This window comes from Neopsephotus bourkii, unplaced genomic scaffold, assembly GCF_033783945.1.
Source record: "Neopsephotus bourkii isolate Nb327-2 ecotype Australia unplaced genomic scaffold, CSIRO-AGI_Nbou_v1 NB_233, whole genome shotgun sequence".
In the NCBI taxonomy this organism is placed as follows: domain Eukaryota; kingdom Metazoa; phylum Chordata; class Aves; order Psittaciformes; family Psittacidae; genus Neopsephotus; species Neopsephotus bourkii.
In genome coordinates, this window is record NW_026900743.1 from 1,762,163 (window position 1) to 1,782,085 (window position 19,923).

A 19,923-nucleotide genomic window follows, 5' to 3' on the forward strand; every position below is an offset into this window, starting at 1 on the left:
TCTTCTGGTTTTTGTACTTTTATTGCTATTTTGTATTCACCAGCACTTTTTGCCTGCCTCTCCCTCCTGGATTTCAGGAGACTCACCAAGACATTTGGTCAATTTACGCATCTTAAAGGAGAAACAGTTACAAAAATAAACACAACATAAATGCTGTTGCAGTAAAATATGGCTTTTCTCTACATGTCCCACTCTTTCTGGGTAGTGTCAAAAGAAAGTTTCAAACTCTTAGCTGTTGCAGCCATAGTATTCTCTCTTGAGGGTTTTGAAAAAAAGACAATAAGAAGCCTAAAGTTACTGCAATTCTGTAATATTCCTGCCCTGCTTATCCACTGTTAAAAGCCATTTTACCAGTGATATTGCGAATTTTCATTCATCATAGAAATTCAACACAATTGTCATGACTATCTGCCTTGCTCAAATAAGGTTCATGACTGTAACAACGAATTTTCTGCTCTAGGTACTAAATGCTATATTACTGTGCTTAGGTTTAGATATAAATAACTTCATCATGTGCATGAATAATGATCAAACATTTTTCTTTAAAAAAAACTAAAGGAAATCTTTCCTTAAAACAAAAACCAAAACCCACCAAACCCTTTTATTATGCTTACTCTACACTGACCAAAGTTCTAATTTTGTGACATTTGTTCATTTAAACTTACATGATTGGTAACAAAACCTTTATTATACAAGACACTTAGAAAGAGAACTGTCTTTAACAATGAATCACAGTTCAAAACTTTATGATTCACCCAAATATCTCTTCTGCCAAGAAACACCAATGTGATAAAAAATCTGAAGAACAGAAATGTAAATAGTAAAGCTGTGATATAAAAAAAAGCATGCATATGCTCTTGTTACGTATAGACTCTTAAGATCAGACACCTAACCAGTCATTTTTAATAATTTCCAACTTCTAGATTTCCTTCAAATTAAATTATCTTTCTAACTAAAGTATGAAAAATAACAAGATTATTTTGTTCAAAATAAACTGCTAATAAATGTATAGTCAGTTGATCCTTTTCCCTGGTGTACATTCCCACTCTTTCTTATTTAACCTATTTACTGATATATTATGTGTTACAGTGTTTGTGCATAGGCAATCGTATCAGAAACTGGACAAACAAATAGCACTGACAACATACCTTTGCAGTTAAAAAGAACTGAGAACTGTTCCCACACACAAGAATGCAATTACTTGCTTTAACTTACATTGACAAAAAATGAAAGGGCATTACATGGGCTGAGATTACTTCTGCAAGATTATTGTTTCCCTTTGTCATCAAAAGTAAATTACCACAAACAGATGAATGTGTGATTTCTGCATTCATGAGCATAATAAATTTCAGAGACAACTCTTTTTCAATTGGAAAAGGAATGCTTCTATGTCTACAGTTTTCACACTTTGGTAAACATTTGTACAGAAATCACTATCAGTTAAATGTACTGTTCAAAATATCTGTATTCCAGTATCACATTATGAATGAAGTATCAGAATGCTATACAAAGTGGATTTCATATTTCAGTGCTTAGCATTTCATGATTTTGGGGTTGTTAAAAGGACTTTCACAGTAGATCAGTCTTTTTCTGAATCTACATCACAAAATCATCTTTAAATAAATGATTATAGTAAAGAATTTTCAATAACATATTATCATGCAACATTTTCCATAGCCAGTAGAAACTTTATGAGAAGATAAGTATGCAGGAGAATTAGCAGGGAGAGGGAACAAAACCTCTTCCAAAGTCTTTATTCAGAAACTGGTGAAATCTTCTTAATACTATCCAGAGCAGAGCTCAGTCAGGAAGATGCTTGCTTTCAGGTCAGCATCCCTTCTGTGGGCACCTTGCATGAAATCAACTCTTGTGCAGAGGACCAAACAAAATAATGTGCTTCCCTGAAAATTCACACATGGCTATTTTCACGGCAGAATTAGAAATGTAAGAGGGGAAAGGGAATGCAAAAAATCAACTTTAACTTCCAAGACATATTCATTATAAATGTGCTCAAGGAACAACAAAATATTTTACTTTTCAGAATCTAAAGAAAAACTGTATTAGTTTATTTAGCTCCTTCAGAATAACAGTTTACATTACTAAGCACAAAAGATCTATTCAACGTATTGCCAGGTATTAAAACACTGAGACTTGAGACATAATATACCTGTGCTCAAAACTTACATTTTATGTTAATTTATGTCATTTACGTCACTGCGAAAAATACTGGAAAAAAAAAATGCTTTGTCTTTAATGCCTATAACTTTCATCACTGCAACAGGCTAGATAAGATTTAGGTATTTAAGACTGAGTCACAGATAATCCTTGGCTATCCAACTTAAATAATTTCCTCTGTGTATTCTATAATGAAATTTATACATTGGATAGACTTAATAAAAACAGGAGCAAACAAAAATCTTCCCTTTCTAACAGCTGATCTCAGAAACATTACAGAATTATACCAAACCCATCTGCTTTCTTTAGGCTTAGCTGCTCCCACAGTTCTTAATTAATGATTGCTCATCCTACTGCTTGACCACTACACTAGAGAGCTACTTTGATTACATCTGCTTGTAGGAGCGAGACTACTGCTTGAAAGCATCGTCCATTGCAAGATCAAACTCTGTGTAGTACCAGAAGGAAACTTTGCCATTCTGTTTTACCAAATTTGAAAACTGTATGGCCAGTAATTCCAGAATCCTGTATTTCTTAATATGTGTATGTACTGCAAGTGACTGGAGCTACAATTATGAAAAAAGAAACTCTTATGACACACAAGAATATTAAAAAGCAATTTGCATGCACTACAGTTTCTTTGTTAACAGACTTTGGGGCAGCCAAGAGATTTAGGTACTACTATACAAATACAATATGACATTTTGTATTATCTGAACTCCTACCATCAAAGATAGAAATCTTATTTTCTCAGTGTGTAATCTGAATGTTATCCTCCAGAGCTAATAGAATTAGATTGCATTACTGATAGACCTTTGAAAGAATTACCACAGTCAGAAGCCTTTTGTATTAGCAGGCAATACCTTCATGTTTTATTCTGTGGTAAGTCCTAAATTGATCTGCAACACTGAGTAAGTGGTAGGAGGTACTAGCTGAAGATGTATGCTACGACTTTTTTAAGTACATCATAACCTCCTCTAATACTTCAAGGAAGTTAATGACCCTTCTGCAGTTAGTAGTGTCCTTGCTCAGGAATTCCACAATCTGCTGAGCCGATATTGTTTTAATGGATAGGAGTTTGCACTCAGAAAAGGCAAAAGAAAAAAACCTTCCTGGAATTCAGGGTTGACTAGTAGTTCAAAGCAATTCAGTCACTGAAACACAGTATGTAGGAACTACATTTATTTTCACACAGACTTTATTTAATGCACCTAAGAAACCCCTTCTCCTGACTACATTTAACAGAGTCACACACATGCAATTTTGTTCAAACTACAAAATTCTCTATGAAGACAGGTGACAGTAAAGCTGGAACTGAATGCAAAAATTATTTGCTATTAGATGGAAACGGTGGAAAAATGTCTGGATCACTGGGCTTAAATGGTCAGTGATTTTGAAGTCCAACCAGCAGCTGGTTCAAAGCATATGCTTTCCAGAAACACCCCTGCAAATTTGCTTCAGGTAAGGGTAGTGAAATAAACCTAACAAACAATACCATATAATAAGTGACTAATGTTGTAGCTATACTTAAAAATAGATTAACACTGATACATTATGAATAAAACATTTGTCAGATACTGGTTAGGAAGCACACTGCTAGCATTCAGTATTTTCCTTTGCCAATGTGTATAAAGTTACATAAAAATAAATGTTAGGTTATAATAACCAAAATTCTAGGCATCTCCCACACTAGGGCAGCTACAGATTTCTGAGGAATAATGACAGAAACAAAGGGTCTAACCTCTTGACTGTAGACCAGGTCCACAAGTCTCATGTGCTCCTGGACTGTCTTGGCGCACGTACCATGGTACTAGCTGGCACCTGCGCCACTTGTGGGTCTTCCACCTGAAATGAGGGGGGAAGCAATCAACTGCAAACAATTCATCTAAACTTGTAGCCATCAAAACTGTGGCAGCACAAGTATTAGAAACTACTATAAGATGTTGCTTATTAATGCTAACTGGTCCCAGACAGTTCACGACAAATAGTAACAATATTGTAAACTTTTCCCTCTTTCCTATTAACTTTTTTGCTCCTTTCAGAACCAGGCCATTGAGAACACAGGGAAGGAAGGAGGAGGTAAAGGAAGAAAGAGAAAGCAAACCATACATATTTTCAAGAATTTCAAAGTACAAAGGTACATTAACACTACCTTATAAATACAAAGTGAATACAAACCACAATATGAGGATTATACATTAATACAAAGTATTAGCACAGTTATATAACACGTGAGAAAGAAATTTCAAAAAAGAGAATACTATATAAAAGAATTAAATTATATGACTTGAATACCCATTTAATAAAATAATTTCTTTGCTATGGATTTATACCTGAGAATCCTCAGAGTACCTTACCAGTCAACAAAATGACATACTAAAATTTGAAAAGTGGATTTAGGGACATGACACTTACATCTCATAAAACCAACATGGACCCATTAAATAAGGATGACTTTTAAATACTAGCATTCCCTAATAAACCTCTCCTCTTTCTCACTTTCACTTCTTTCTTTTTTCCACATATTTCAGTGAAGCAAAGATGTGTTGGAGTTTTGAAAATACAGTCCAGAGGTAAAGCTCCAGGGTTGATTTCTGATTCATGCAGTACTGGGAGTGTCTTTTGGCAATAAGTACTCATATAGGCAAGTAGTTTCATATAGGTGTCAGAGCATTTCCTCCTCTTCCTTCTTTGCTCTTTCCCAGGGCTTCCCCCCTCCCCTTCCCTTAGGCATGCCTTGCAACACAACAGCAAGTGGAGCAATTCTGCCTTGCTTGAACCACAAACAAGTCTTGGAGTTTGTAGAGACAAAGATGAGGTCAGATGAGCAAAGTCTTGGGATTTATGTTTTGTTTTCTCAAATTTCAAATGACATGATTACAAGGGTAAAGTTTTCATAGCAAGCTAATTCCTTTGCTAAGCTTCATCTTCCAAATACTATCCCAAAAGGAGAAATCAGAATCAAAAAGAAACCCCAACTACAGCAAAGTACTGGGACAGTCAGTCTAAATGGCTATGAGGGTGCCTCAGGCAATCCAAGAGCACCTGGGGTCTCCAGTAACTGAATGGCAAATGTGAAGCATACAAAGAGACCCAACACAGTGTGAACATGGGCCCAGAGCACATAAAAATAAAACAGACAAAAACAACATGCAAAAAACTTTAATAACAAATGCAGTATTGTGCTTCTTAAATAATTTTGTCATGAATGTAAACTGCTACTTTTAAAAAGTTCCTTCTAGTGATGCAGAATACCCTAGGCCTTAAATATAACAAACCCAGACAAGTCAGGCTATTGTCACATCTCAAATAATTCACAGTTGTCTGAATTACTCAGAATGGGAGGAAAAAAAAAGCTACATCCACAGCTCAAGCCATCAGCTGCTCTCATGTTTATAATTATCTCAACGGTTTTGCACCTCAAGTTTCATTGCAACCTGCCTCTGTAGGCCAGTATCTGAGCTAAGGCATGAGCCAAGCTGAACATGTGAGTCCACCTATTGCAGCATGTGCATAGGTCAGAAAGATGCTAAAGGAAGTAGACAGAAAATGTGTTTAGTATTAGTTTGTGTCATGAAATGCAAATCACCTCATCTACCCCTCCTCAGCAACTCCTTTCTTCTGCTCAGGACATTATAATGCACTAGCTCAAGAAAATTTGATACTGAAGCTATTAAAGGGACAAGAGTCGGCACTTTAAAAGACAAAACTCTGGCTCTGGATCAACTAGAAAACGTTTTCAAGCTATATTTCTCTGATGTTTGGAGTACTGATTTTAGTAGTTTCCCAATGCTCTTTTACATCCTTTCATATCTTTCACTTACATACAGGTGATCTCCTAATGAATTTGCAGTAATAATTTGTACCAGATGATGAAAGTATCATATTTCTTTAATCTTAATTTTGTTTCACTAAAAAAAGACTAAATTCTATTTGCACTTCTGCAACAGAGAGTAATTTCATGGAAGAAAAAGAACATCGGCTTCCAAAAATGTTTGATACTCATTATTCATCAAAAAAAAATAGAAGGAATTTTTAAAATTTTGTCAAGTAAATCCAACCAACTGCATCAGAATTTTCTATATTTTGATTGTGTCAGCAGCCAGATCTTGTTGTATGTCTAGACCTTCCCACACTGCTCAGATGCATACTATGGAACTGCCTGAAAATTTGCTTATGCAGTTAGGCCGGAGATCCCCATGGCTGGAACAGTTCTCAGCATTCTCTGGGGAAGATCAGGTCAACACAAACAATTTTGTCTCAACTGTGGACTGTCTCAGGGCTGACAGGATGGAAAGATAGAGGACACAATCCATGGTACAGTGTGGCATACGACTCAGCTCTCCTAAACAGATAATGCTGCATTTCAATGCTTTGGATAGTTTAGAAGGTACGATTATTTTTTTTTTATGGTATGGAATGTCAAAGTCGTTGCTAGGAAATATTTATCCTGGAAAATAATTCTTAGTTGTTGCCATGTTCATGCAAAGAAACAGGAACAAAATGAACCAGCAATTCACTATGGGCCCAACTAAGTCTATATTCTGTTCTGAAAGCTTGATATAGTAGCTATGAATCCTATTTTTCTACACAATACATACTAGAATCATAGGATCATAGAATAGATTGAATTGGAAAAGAACTTCAAAGGTCATCAAGCCCAACTGACCCGACAATGAGCAGACACATCTTCAACTAGATCAAGTTGCTCAGAACCACATCCAGCCTAGCCTTGGATGTCTCCAGGGATGGCACATCTACCACCAGAGAGCCACCTCCTGTTACGAATTCAGCAAACTCTAGTAGTAGTACAAGTTAAAAAAATCATGCCTGAGTTGTCTGCAGACTAACAGTACCTGTAGCTATAGCACATGGGAGAAGCTTCACATTCCTTTTCCTCAAACAAAGAGTCTGGGCACTCTCGACCACCATTGGCAGGAAGCTGGATGATGACTCTGTGACGAGACTGTTTCTTTACTGTGACACCTCCTGCAAAGAGTAAAGAACTTGTTTCTCCTGATACTACATAGGGATGACAGTAATTAGGGCAAAAATAAGATTTAACGTAACCGGTATTTGAACAGACTGCTGTAGCACTGATATGCTATTTTGTCCATAAGCAGAAAATAAAACATAATAGAGAAAACATTTTAATCTCAGCTAAAGGCAAGGAAGCAGAACTAAACAGAAAGCAATAGTAGTAATACTGAACAAATGAATATACAGCTGATATGAATACACAGTTCAAGTGGACAGAAATTAAACCAGCTCAGTTTGCTCCTACACTTTCAAAGTGTAAGTTTGCCCTAATCATTTCCATGTAAAACCAGAAACAGAAATTCCAATCTGGACTTAATTTACAGTTTACAGGTTTTAATTACTATAGTCATTCATTATTAATGATAACCAATAAATAGTTCCCGTACGAATTTTGATTTCACTCATCTTCAGATATCAGCTCTTCAGGCAGAAAGTTAAGAGAAGAGCCACAAATCTATGTTATTTCCAAAGAAATACCTAACTTACAAACACTGTTTGGTAAAAATCTTGGAAATTTAGATACTTTTTAAAATTATTTTTTTTCCCCAGATAGCTGTAGCACAGCCATTTGGTTGACTGGGTTGATACCAGCTTTTGGCGGGTTATTACAGCAGCTGCAGCTTGTCTGAACACTGGACCATGGCCAAACAATTGTAATTACAAGCAAGCAGTAGGAGAATCCCAGTGGTGGCTCTCCACCACCTGGCTGCTTTTCAACGCAGAGGAAACCCTCCACTCACAAGTCAATCAGCTCCAGGAGATGCCAGGAGCTGGCAAAAGGGGCAGGACAGACATGTGGCTCAGCAGAGCTGCTGACCAGCTTGCTGACACAAATGGGTAAACCCCATGAAATAAAAATTGTTTGTGTAGTATAAAGAGAGTTTGACTCACTGAATAGACAGAATGCTAGTACTCGTTCACAACCACATTGTTTTACAGGAGCCTACATAATACTTTGTAGTAAATATGTGTGAAGAAATGCTCATTCAGTTATGAACTTTCTTAATACCCATGGAAATGAGGACACAAAAGGATGACATTTTCATCCAAGATGATCTGCCCCAACAAAAATATGAATTATGATGCAATATAACATAGTATTTAATGTTGTGGTTTAACCTCAGCAGCAGCTATGTACCATGCATCCGTTTGCTCACTCACTTCCCCCCTCCTCAGTGGGATGGGGAGAAGAATTGGAAAAAGGTAGGAATGGTAGGCTGAGATAAGAACAGCTTGATAATTGAAATAAAGTAAAATGTAATAATAATAATCATAATCATAATGAAGATGACGATAACAACAAAAATAATAAGGAAAAGAGAAAGAAATAAATCCAAGAAAGACAAGTGATGCACAATACCGTTGCTCACGACCTGCTGACCCAGCCCAACACAAGCATTGATCTGCTCTTCTAGATAACTCCCCCTAGTTCCATACTATTACTAGCATGATGTGCCATGTTCCTATACTGGCAGTTCCTGTAATGGCATGACGTGCTGTGGTATGGAATACCCCTTTGGCTAGTTTGGGTGAGGTGTCCTGTCTCCACTCCCTCCTGGCTTCTTGTGGCCCTCCTCACTGGCAGAGCATGAGATTGAAAAGTGCTTGACTTACAGTAAGCATTACTTAGAAACAACTAAAACATCAATGTGTTATCAACATTATTCTCAGACTAAAGCCAAAACATAGCACAGTACTGGCTACTAGGATGAAAATTAACTGTCCCAGCTGAATAAGGCCAGTAATGAATAACTATTTCACAGATTCAGATTCAATGGTCTTAATTGTCTGCCTTTATACTTGTGTTCTTTAAAAAGCATACAGGATTGGCCATAACATTCAAAGTGTGTATATTTGAAGTCACAGTATCTTACATTCTGGTAGTTGTGAGAAATCACCACAACCCACACAGGGATTAACAGCCAGTGGAACATGGGGTAATAGAGAGTCTGTCTGCAATAGTGCATATTAGAAAATCACCTCTGGTTAAGCTTGAAACAGAAAAGGCAACAAGGCATAAAAATGCAGGCAATATTAAGCCAGTCATCACTTTAACTTCATGTACGATTGCAGTGTAATAAAAATTCAGGGGAGACCTGCACTGCTTTGAAGAGCTTTGCCAAATATATTAAAACGGTAGTGGAATGTATGTTGAAATCGGACCATTACCATCAACTTAAAAGTCACCTAATTTTTTATTAACTTCCCTTCAATTTTCCTTTAAGTAGAAGAAACCAGTCAAAATTATAAACACATGCATATCTATTCACACGTCTATGTACCTGTCTATCTCCTTGTGGATAAAGCCTCAAGTTTTTCTCATGAGCAAGCAGCATGTGTATTTTCAAAGACCAAAAGTGACCATTTTATAATCTGGTAATTCAAATGCTACAATTCTAAATCTGTTCTGTTATGTGTTTACTCCATGAGTAGTTATCTCTTTATCAGCAGAAGACGCAAATGGGATTTTGTAACATAAAAGTTGATAAAATGGCGAAAAAAAAAACCAGATGCATAAAGAAAATTTATAAAAATAACCATTCTTTTAATAAAAAATGCTGTATCCTCCCTGCACCTGCTGTACCAGCTATTACATGTACTCTGTCAGAAAGAGACGTGTATAAGCCCGTTGCCATAAGTGACTGCTAGTCTCTCTTTCTTTCTTGAAATCTGTCTACTAGCACACAATGGCTGAAATTACCTTCTTGACATGAAGAAGGACACAGTGTCCAGTCACTGAATGGAGTCACAATACAGTCTTTCCTACAGGGAAGCAGACAAGGCCTCACAGTTTCCGGTCTGAGGCTCTCAGGGCATCTAAAAAAAAAAAATGAAAAAGAAGCATTATCAAATAAACAATCATTCTGCTGTGAAGCAGAGAATCATGAGAGGTACTGAATGCCTGTAGGCACACAATGGGAGTGCTAGTTGCCCAGAATTCATCAGGATGAAGCACAGAAATAAAAACTATTAGCATTTAAATACATCTGGTGAAAGCAAGTGAAACCTGGTGTATTCTGCACCTGGGGATTTAACTTAAAATAATCATTCCTCACTCACCATTCCAATCTCTGCCTTTTGACCGTTACTTTCAAGCTTTCAAATGATTCTGAAGGAAAACGATCTAGTTTAGCTTAGTGAAACACATTTTTAGCTCCTCATACAGAAGCATAAACTCTGGAAGGAGGAATGTTTAAACTGAACACTGCTAATCCAGGAACAAATAGGTATAAGCTCGGCATGATCATGACAGAAACCAGAAATTGGTGTGAAACTGCCAGATCAATGAGACTGTGAAAGACGCTCAGAAGGGACAGAAAACTCGCTTGCTTTAGGAAGATTCTGGATCAGCACATAAAAGGGATTACTGGACTGCCGCATATGGGACTCATTAACCCCGGTCATTTTCCCCATTCTGTGTTCCTATTTTTTCATCAAGGACAAACAACTCTCTACGCCGCACTACTTGTTTTCAGAATGATGTAATAACTCTTGCAGAAGTACTGCAAATCTTTAAAAAAAACTTAAAAATTACTATTGCTCTAAAAGCATACAGACTGTGGACTGTCAGGGGAATATGTAAAGAGGCAAGAAAAATATCACTTCTGCATTTTGGAGCTTTTGGCTCATTAGAGAAAATCATTACTATGATTTGTGGTTGCTGGGTGTCTGAGACCAGAGGGATGAGAGACCAGTTTTATATTTGGATTGGATGAGCTGGGGAAGCTTGGCTTTCTCAAGGCATCTTTCTTGGCAGGCTGAAGGGAGCACAGGCAAATCTAGTGATGAACTACCTAGAAAATGTGATCTCCACAGTGAGTGAAGAACTATGCCTGTGCAGTGGGGGGGAGAAGCAGATGCAAAGAAGAAAAGTTGAATTGAAGCTTTACAGAAACATACTCTTCAGCAATAACACTCACTAGCTCATTATTTCCATTGGTTGTCTCTGCAGTTTCCTGTCAATTTACATAAAATTCTCAGAGTATGATCCAATTCTGTGAACCAGCACCAACTTCTTGGTGCCTTCTTGTAATGACATCTACATCGTTTCCTTTCCTCCCTTAAAATACCTATGCAAAAGACCATGGAATATTCTAACTATAGCAACACAAACCTCCATCACCTCTGCATAAACTCTCTCTATATTTTAAGTCAAGTTTTGCCTTGTTTCTTTGTAAAATCAGATTATATATGGTCTTAAAAAAAGGTGTGTCATCAATTAAATGCATTGACTATGTTTTCAGAAATTTATCTAAGGTTAAAATTAAAAGCACTTCTAAAAAGTACTGAACATAGGCCTACTAATGACTTTTTCCTTAAAGAACAACAAAGATTGTAAGTATACAAAAAAAGCCTGAATTATACACGTTCACTGTTTTCACAAATTCACTGTTTCATCTTTCAGGAGCACTGAACACTACAATTCTTCAGATTCTTGGGCAAGGCAATTAGTTCAATTAGAACTCCATTTCTATCTTTTATATTGTTTGTATTTAGTATATGTGGCTTAAAGTATTGATTTTTTTTGCAGTGCTTACTCAAGGTCAAGTAAACCAGAAAAGATACCTGCAAATTTTGAGGTAGATAAGGCCAATAATATTGATTGTGTCTTACCACAGGAATCCTTTTTATTAAGGGGAACTTAAAACAAGATTTATGTTTACACTTTCATGTTAAATATTTGGGTCTTTAAAAACAATTCAGTGATTTTAACGTGACAATTTGATGGGTCAACCAAGACTTCTATTTCGTTTCACAGGGTGGGGGTGGAGCTCTGGGGCGTGGGGGGGATCCATTTATGACACAATAAAACAGGCCTTCTCTCAAAAATTTAGGGTTGAATCAAAGGCAGAGACATTAACAGTGGATTTTAAGAGGAAGACAAATCACTAGTGTTGTGTTTTGTTTTGTCTTTTTGTTATGTAAAATGAGTAACAAATAAAAGATATAATGGTATCATGGCTGAATAAAACAGCAACTTAATGCAGATATGCAACAATTTAGATAACCAAATATGCTGGTATTAGTCCTCATATTTCCATTTAAAGTAAATCGGGAATAAGTCTACTGTTGAGTAAAGAAACAAATTTCAGACACCATGCAAATATTTAGTGTGAGAACAGCTGCCTCATGAACCTTCTAAATGACCTCTACTATCACCTCTTCCAGCTTTGAATTTATCCTGGGTGGTGTATACTGACAGACTGAAAACTGCATGAATATATTATCAAATGCATTTTACTAGCAGCTAATCTGTATTTAACCCTGGTCATATATTAAACTGTAAAATTAAATCAATGGGCCAAAGGGATGTCTTAAACATATATATGGGAAAAAAAAATCCTCACAAAGGCTGTCAAACTAATTCCCTGTCAGAGCTCCACTGTGCTTCACCTCCTTGGTCTGCTTCTAAGAAGGTGCACTAACATGGATTGTATTGTATTTAGATCCAAACATGTATTTTAGTGAACTGCACTCATCCATGTAGCTGCACTGCACATCATCCATGTACCCCAAGACTCTTATTGTGACTCAGCCTGATGATAAGGGCCAACTGGATTTAGCAGTCACTCAGCTGTCAGCAGAATCAGCACTGTAAACACCACTGTAAAAATCAATAGCAAGAATGGGTTTATGTAGTCCTCCCGTTGCTTCAGTTTTGTATTTTTAAAAGGTTAATTTTTCCCTCATGAGAACACAAAGAAGGTCTTTTTGCCTTTGCATGCAGTCGCTGGTGATACAAATATAAAGCAGCAAATACATAAGTTAACTACAGCATGAAGATACTGTTCAAAATCTTTACTTTTTTGGGCCCACTTGTCCCACGTTGACTCTCACACAGATGACCTTTCTTGTCTGCATCCCTACGGAACAGGTGGCCTCCCCATTCCAGCTGGCAGAGGAATTAAAAGCAGAGACAGACGTGTCCTCTATGCACTGTCCCCATGGGCCAGTCTGCCAATGATACACAGTGCAAGAGTGTTCGTTACAGCTGCGTGTTTCCTGTAGGGCACTACTATTTGGGCACTGTATTCCTCCTGGAACAATAAAACAGGGCAAAAGTTCATAGAGGGGAAGGAAATCAAGTGTTTTATTAAAAAAAACAAACAAAACATGACCACTTTGAAATCTTACTAGTTACATATTATCACTTCGATTACATGAAAGAAATGCTGTTCTTTTTTCCTCCTTTTCAAATGCCCAATACTGACTTTGAACAAACTCCGGGCAACAAACTACAAAGAACAGACTGTATATAGACAGTAAATATAAAAGTGTACAATAAGGATGCCAAAACAATCATAACTTTTATAGCACACTAATGTGCTTGGAGTAATCTACAGCCTTTTTATTTTGGGGTTCTCTAAAAGAGACTTCAAGAAACACAAAAATGTGTGAAGGCTCTAGGCAGAAGAAATGGTTAAATATTATAGTTACGCATGTGTAGAGACCACTGTCTGTGTGCAATTCACAGACCAATTAAAAAGAATTTTGGAGCTACTGTCCTAGTTCCCAGTGGATATTTCCCCATGTTATGTAATTACCAAAGAGGGTGGCACAGCTGGTAATTTCAGGTCCAGACTGAGCTAACAAAGGCTGTTGCAAGTTGAGATTAAAATGCATTAATGTGTCAATAACTGTGAAGAAAAGCTCAGATAATGCCATCTTTGTTGTGTCCAGTTTCAGATAATATGTTCACTTTCTTATATTCAAGCATTTCAAAGCTAATCTGGCCTCCCAATCCTCCGTGAGTAAAGAACAGGTCTTTCCTACTAGACATGATCATAGGCTACTAGATGTCTAGCTCTGTGAATGGACAGCACGTATGCTAGGTCTCTAGTGTTACTAGACATACAGAATCTAGGTTTAAGACTTAATTCGTGGCTTACACAGGAACAACAGAACTCTTATTTCCAAGTGATGGTTAGTCAAAGAAAATCTAAATAACAATTTAGTCTTTCTCTAAAAGACAAGAACAGTAAGAAAGATAACTGAAAGAGGAACTTTTAATTAGTTACTGCAGATGACCCATACAACTTTCCTCTAAAGATAAAACTGTCAGCTTACACCAAGTGCATGTCAGACAGCATAACAGCCTTTATATTCCAACACTGAACTTCAGGTTGACCTCCTGCTCCAGAGGAATGCAAGAGTGAAGTGGTTTTAAGCAGTTATTGTTGAGAGAAAATGAACAAACAACTAAATGTAATAAAATTAAAAATGGATGTTTCAAGTACTCCAACACAAGTGAAGTGTCACAAGCCTGAAAATGCTTTATACTCTGAGTTGCTTGGTGAGGTGTCTAGATCTGCAGCAAACCTGAGGAAAAGGCCATTATAGTGAAACCACAGGACAAAAATGTAAATTCTCAAATTATTTCCATAGAGATATTTTTAAATGCTGACTTCAGGTTAAAAATATTGATGGAAGCAAGCAACAGCAAACATCTTATTAACTGAGATGTCATGCCAAAGACTAGCTAATCTTAACTTTTGCAAAGGGCCATTAGAAAAACCTAAAAATGTGAGAAAGTAATTAAACAATGACTGGAATTAAATTGGATTTTGGCTTAGAATAGGTGCAACTTGAGTCTTTTAGAATTGCTTAGAATATATATCAATATCCAAAGCATCAAGATAAAACATCATAACCATTTTCCAAAAAACCCAAGAGAAATAAAAAAAAAGGTAAAACAAAATTATGACAAATTTATGGTAATGTAATCAGTTTCAAAAAGTTATTCAAGCAGATCCCTTCAGGAAATAAATTTTTTTCTATCTACCACTGACAGGAATATAAGCAAAAAAATTAGGAAAGTGTATTTTGAAAAAATAAATAAAAAAAAAATTCAGATAGTAAAGTCACAAATTATTTGGCATACGAGGAAAATTGATCCCCATGAGACATCTAGACATGTTGCCCCAGTACGAGGGTTAGATAAAGGAGAATTTAGAAAAGATACAGAAGGTTACAAAATTAACTATTTCCATCTGAAGGAGAAACAAAAGGGAAATATTTAAGCAAATTGAATAAATTAAAGGGGTGTGTGTGGGAAAAAATGTTTCCCCAGGAATAGAAGCCATAGCCACCAGTTCCTAAGGCTTTTGAAAATAAAGTGACAACTTTGATTCAGTTTTGACAGCTATGCAAGAATGTATATTCAGGGAAAAATTAGGAGTGACATTGACTTGTAAATGAAAAACACTGGGGCATGAATATCTGCAGCTCTGTGGGAATCCAGTTCTGTTCAGATTATATTAGTATTTTTAAAACTATGGAAAGAATGAAAACATATGGAAACAACAGTACTGAAATATAAACCAACTATTACTATACCAAATCTTTGTAATAATAGAAAATATATTATTTATTTCTGAATCAGTATACCATTCTTTACAGGAAAACAGTATTTTCTTGCGTCCCTCAAATTAAAAAAGTTACAGAAATAAGCAGAAGGGGTTGGAAAATTGGCAATTAGAGATGCCTTTTACAAGATCTGTGTAGGGGTAACAAGGGTAGGGCTTTAAGAGCCTTTCACCAAGCAGGTATCACGCAAAAAAAAAAAAAAGCCAACCCCCCCCCCCGACATTTACTCTTAGGATATATGAAAAAGTGACATAAAATCCTAATTACATTTTATATAATACACGGTCAGATGACTGTAAACTGCTTGGCTGTACTAAAAATAATCATTTCAAGGTGCAAAACCAGTTGGAGGTGAAGCATTTCTTTCTGGTTTTGGATACTTAAGCAAATCAAGCTTGAAAATGAAAGGCTATCTTTACAAAGGGACTTCCATATTACTCATAAAATAGAAGAGATATAAGATTAGTTTCTTTGAAGACTAACAAAATTGTCATAAGCTTAAATTGCTTTTCTACCTGATTTGGAGCTGCTAATGGGTAACACATCTCACTCTAGGATATTAAACGATTGGCTCTTCAAGTTTTTGGGTTTTTTGGGGTTTTTTGTGACTTTTCTTTACAGCTTCCAAATTTTAATATGCTTAAACATTTTTAAAGCATTTAGGATAATTTTAATTAAGCATTTTGATATCACTCATTTTACAAATGCATGCAATTTTATATATGCTTTTTAAAACCGCTGGAATAATCCTAAAGCTGGAGAAAACACATGTGACTGAAGTACCTTTTGTAATCTGGAGTGAGGTGCTACTCATTTCCATTGAAAATACCTTAGTATAACTTCCCTTTTGCAACTATGAAGTCAAAGTGCACTGGAATTTTAACAGGAATCAAATTTTAAAGCACATCAACCATAAGACCCCTGAAGTTGCAAAGAAACTCCTTTGATACAGCTTACAGGTTCAGTAAGATATATGAGAAGTATGAGCTGTTCGCCCTTGTCAAAGAGAATACCTGATGAGACGGACAACTGATGCTCTAGACTAACTCTGATATTTAATTGTCTGTGATATATGAGGTCACATTAAATAGTCTTTCTGGCATTATACTTTGCTAATCTATGAACATACAATAGCCACAGTAGACATTGCCATGCATATGCATCCCTGCCCTAAGAAATATTTCAAACAAAATAGTCCTTCACTCTCATTTTATTAAGCTTCTTTTTAATCAGATGATTTTTTTTTTCTTTGCATTTGACTTGTGGGATTCTTTATTTTTTTTCTATCTTTACTTTTCCAAGATTAGTATCAGTCATTCACTACTGATAAAACTTGGAATGTATCCACAGCATTAGTGTTATGCTGTATGACACTGATTTTGCAGTGTCAATCAATGGTAGTGCATAATTAATACAGAATCAATCTGTGTATCTACTATCTACTAAAAAATTAAGACTAATTTAGTATTTTTTAATGTCAGGTCATGGGCTATGTAAAGTAGTCTTAGAGTGTATTACTAATTATATAAGATTTCTTGTAAGCAGGAAAGGAATTTACAGATATATTAAACAGAAAATAAAACAAAAATAGAGAAACCCTACGTTCAACAGAGAGATGCTGAGCTGCATATGATGTCTTTACTAGACTTACGCAGAACAGCCATATCAGGTAACATCATTATGTTCTTTGCTGTCATTTTATATTTTGAGACAGTGGCTTTCCTGAGTTTCTTACTGTACCATGAAGATGTATTTGACAGTGACACAAATGAGCTACCACTATAGACAGGCTCACAGACAAGCAAACTTATAAATCATTTCACCTTGCAAACCTTCAAGCTGAGGGCAATGATCTCAGAAAAGATATAAAAATGGTTATTGTGACACCAGTTTCCACACGGAGTCATCTCACAAACCACAGAAAAACCTTTATCTTGGGAAAAGAGACTCCTCTCTCTTTCTCCACTGAACACTACTAAATAAGCCCATAACAGATGTGCATAACCACACTGAGCTTGAGGCTCTGCAGTGTGTATGGTTTGACCATGAGGAAGAGGTGTTGTTCAGAATGAGGAAATGCTGCTAAGAGAGTACAGGTGAGGTCAACTCACAGCTCAAGCAGAAGTCGGTGTGCTGCTGGAGGGGCAGTCGTATCCCAGAGCTCATTAGAAAAAGTTGTCACTACTGTAGTTTACATATGGCTTCAATTTTCGTATGAAGCTATTCTTCTCACCAAGGAATTATTATAATACTATGGAATTATTCCTATTCTAAGTCATCCAGGAAAATTGATTATACTGTGACTGTTTCCTGGTGGCCAGTTATGCTAACTTGATGGTTTCTTCAAACCAATTCAGCAGCATAGATAGCTGGTAATTGAGAAGAGAAATAAGGTCTAAAAGTGTGAAATGACATAGCATGACAGTCATCTGCCAACACTAAAAGCAAAATGACAGAATATAGTATTTTTTATTTCAAAGAGGAAAGGAACTGAACCATCATAGACAATATGGAGCCATACGAGAGCCAAATAAAAAAACCTATTTCAACCTATTTACAGAACCTCAAAAATTTCAGTGGGGTGTTCATATTTAAGTACCCCAGTGAACAAGAATTAAGCACTTCAGACACATTGAGAGATTGCAATATTCACTGTATATGTAAAGCCTGCAATGCTTTGATCTTCCTAGGCTTGCAGGCTGAATTCTTCATGACTAGCAGGAAGATGCATGTGAACAAGGGCTCACAGTATTAAACCTGGACTCCTTAAGTCATCTTAGTATCCAAGTTGGTTGCATGTTCTTTAATTAATTAATATTGACAGCAAGTGTTAGCAACAGCTCAAGGAAAGGTTCAAAAATCCTAAAGGGAACACCTCTGGGACTGTTCATCTGAAGTGAACTGATTTTCAGAACTTTTAATGTGCAAATGGAATTATTATTATGTTTACGACATTTGAGAATTTTAGTTATACATGGTGTTTACAGAGTTTTCACCAACAATAATGCACATTTTTTAAATCCCTGAATAGAACTAAAACCTGCATGTTTCAAAATGGTTCACATGAAGCTCCCTTTTCACATCAGCAGAATAGAGAATATATTATGTGCTCCCAGAACATAAAATGACCCCCCAGCACCAACTACTCAATCCATGATTTATGTTTTGGGAACACAGCTGATCTCTGTCATGCAATTCTGAAGGTGAAAAGTCATTCAGTTATTTGTCACACAGCAAATGACTAAAAGGCATAAATGATGTGCTAGGAGACAGATGACAATAAGTCTAATTTCAGTGAAACATAAAAGCTAAACTAATACTTTTTGAATGTAACACAAGCAGAATTGAATAATACCTTCTAGCCGGAGTTGTAAAAACATGCTACGCCTTGGAAGGTTATTTATTTATGTATTTTTATTCTCTGGAGTTCATACAGAGTGCAAAGAAGCATGGTGTTTAAGATATCTGACCAAGATGTGAGTGAATTGCTGTAAGCTAGGTAGGCATACAGGTTTGTATCCCTGAAAAAAGCACAGAATAACCTTATCTTGGAACAGCAGTAAAGAGGTCAGGGTTCGAGCAAAGCTGACACACTGCAACATCTAGGTAATGAGTTAGCTTTCTCAGCAGTAGTTTAGGGATTGCTTCAGTAGTATCTCTGTGGCTTGAGACCTATCAGTCTTTGTGATCACTCATTACTGATTCTGATCATTGTACAATAGAAATAAATAAAATTCACATAGCTAAAAATCCAGGCAACGCTTAACTGCTTTGCTGTACATGTAGCCTTGCAAATTAGTCTAAGTTGTGTTAAGTATCAAAGTCATAATAAAATGAATATCTTTTTTAAAAGGATTCCTTTTCTGGAGTGATTTAGTTTGTCACTTCTGTGGCATGCTTGTCAAGATGTTAAATTTCTGTCTCTAAAATTTCTTAAGCATTTTGAAAAGCTATTATCTTGACCTTCGTGGAAAAGCAAGAAGCACATGAATTTATGTTTACTTGATTATCATACGATTATCTTTAACACCATGCTCCTTTGCACTGTGTACAAACTCCAGAGAATGGAACTATATAAATAAATGAAAGAACCTTCGAAGCCTTAGCATGTTGTTACATATTATCATCCATATGAAACATGACTGCTTCTCTCAATGAGTCCATTTCATGCATTATTAAAAAAACCCCAAACACAACATAAACTAATTTTTCTTATTATTTTAAGAGCTTTTCTACTTTGTTACATAGATCTATCTAAGTAATTTCTAAGTAATTTGAATCATCTACTAAAATGTGTATAGTTATGATTGCCTCTTACACTTCTAGCAAAGGTCCCTTTCA

At 36.1% G+C, this 19,923-nt stretch overlaps 1 protein-coding gene across 1 annotated transcript in view; it reads right to left on the reverse strand.

The window, feature by feature from the left end:
* Positions 1-19,923, reverse strand: part of THSD7A (thrombospondin type 1 domain containing 7A) — a 194,621-nt gene that overhangs the window by 48,736 nt on the left and 125,962 nt on the right. The window contains exons 8-11 of the mRNA XM_061344712.1: positions 13,019-13,253; positions 9,917-10,032; positions 7,032-7,164; positions 3,917-4,020 (exon numbers count right to left, since the gene is read on the reverse strand). Coding sequence (XP_061200696.1) covers positions 3,917-4,020; positions 7,032-7,164; positions 9,917-10,032; positions 13,019-13,253 — 588 coding nt within the window. The remainder of the gene's footprint in view (positions 1-3,916; positions 4,021-7,031; positions 7,165-9,916; positions 10,033-13,018; positions 13,254-19,923) is intronic.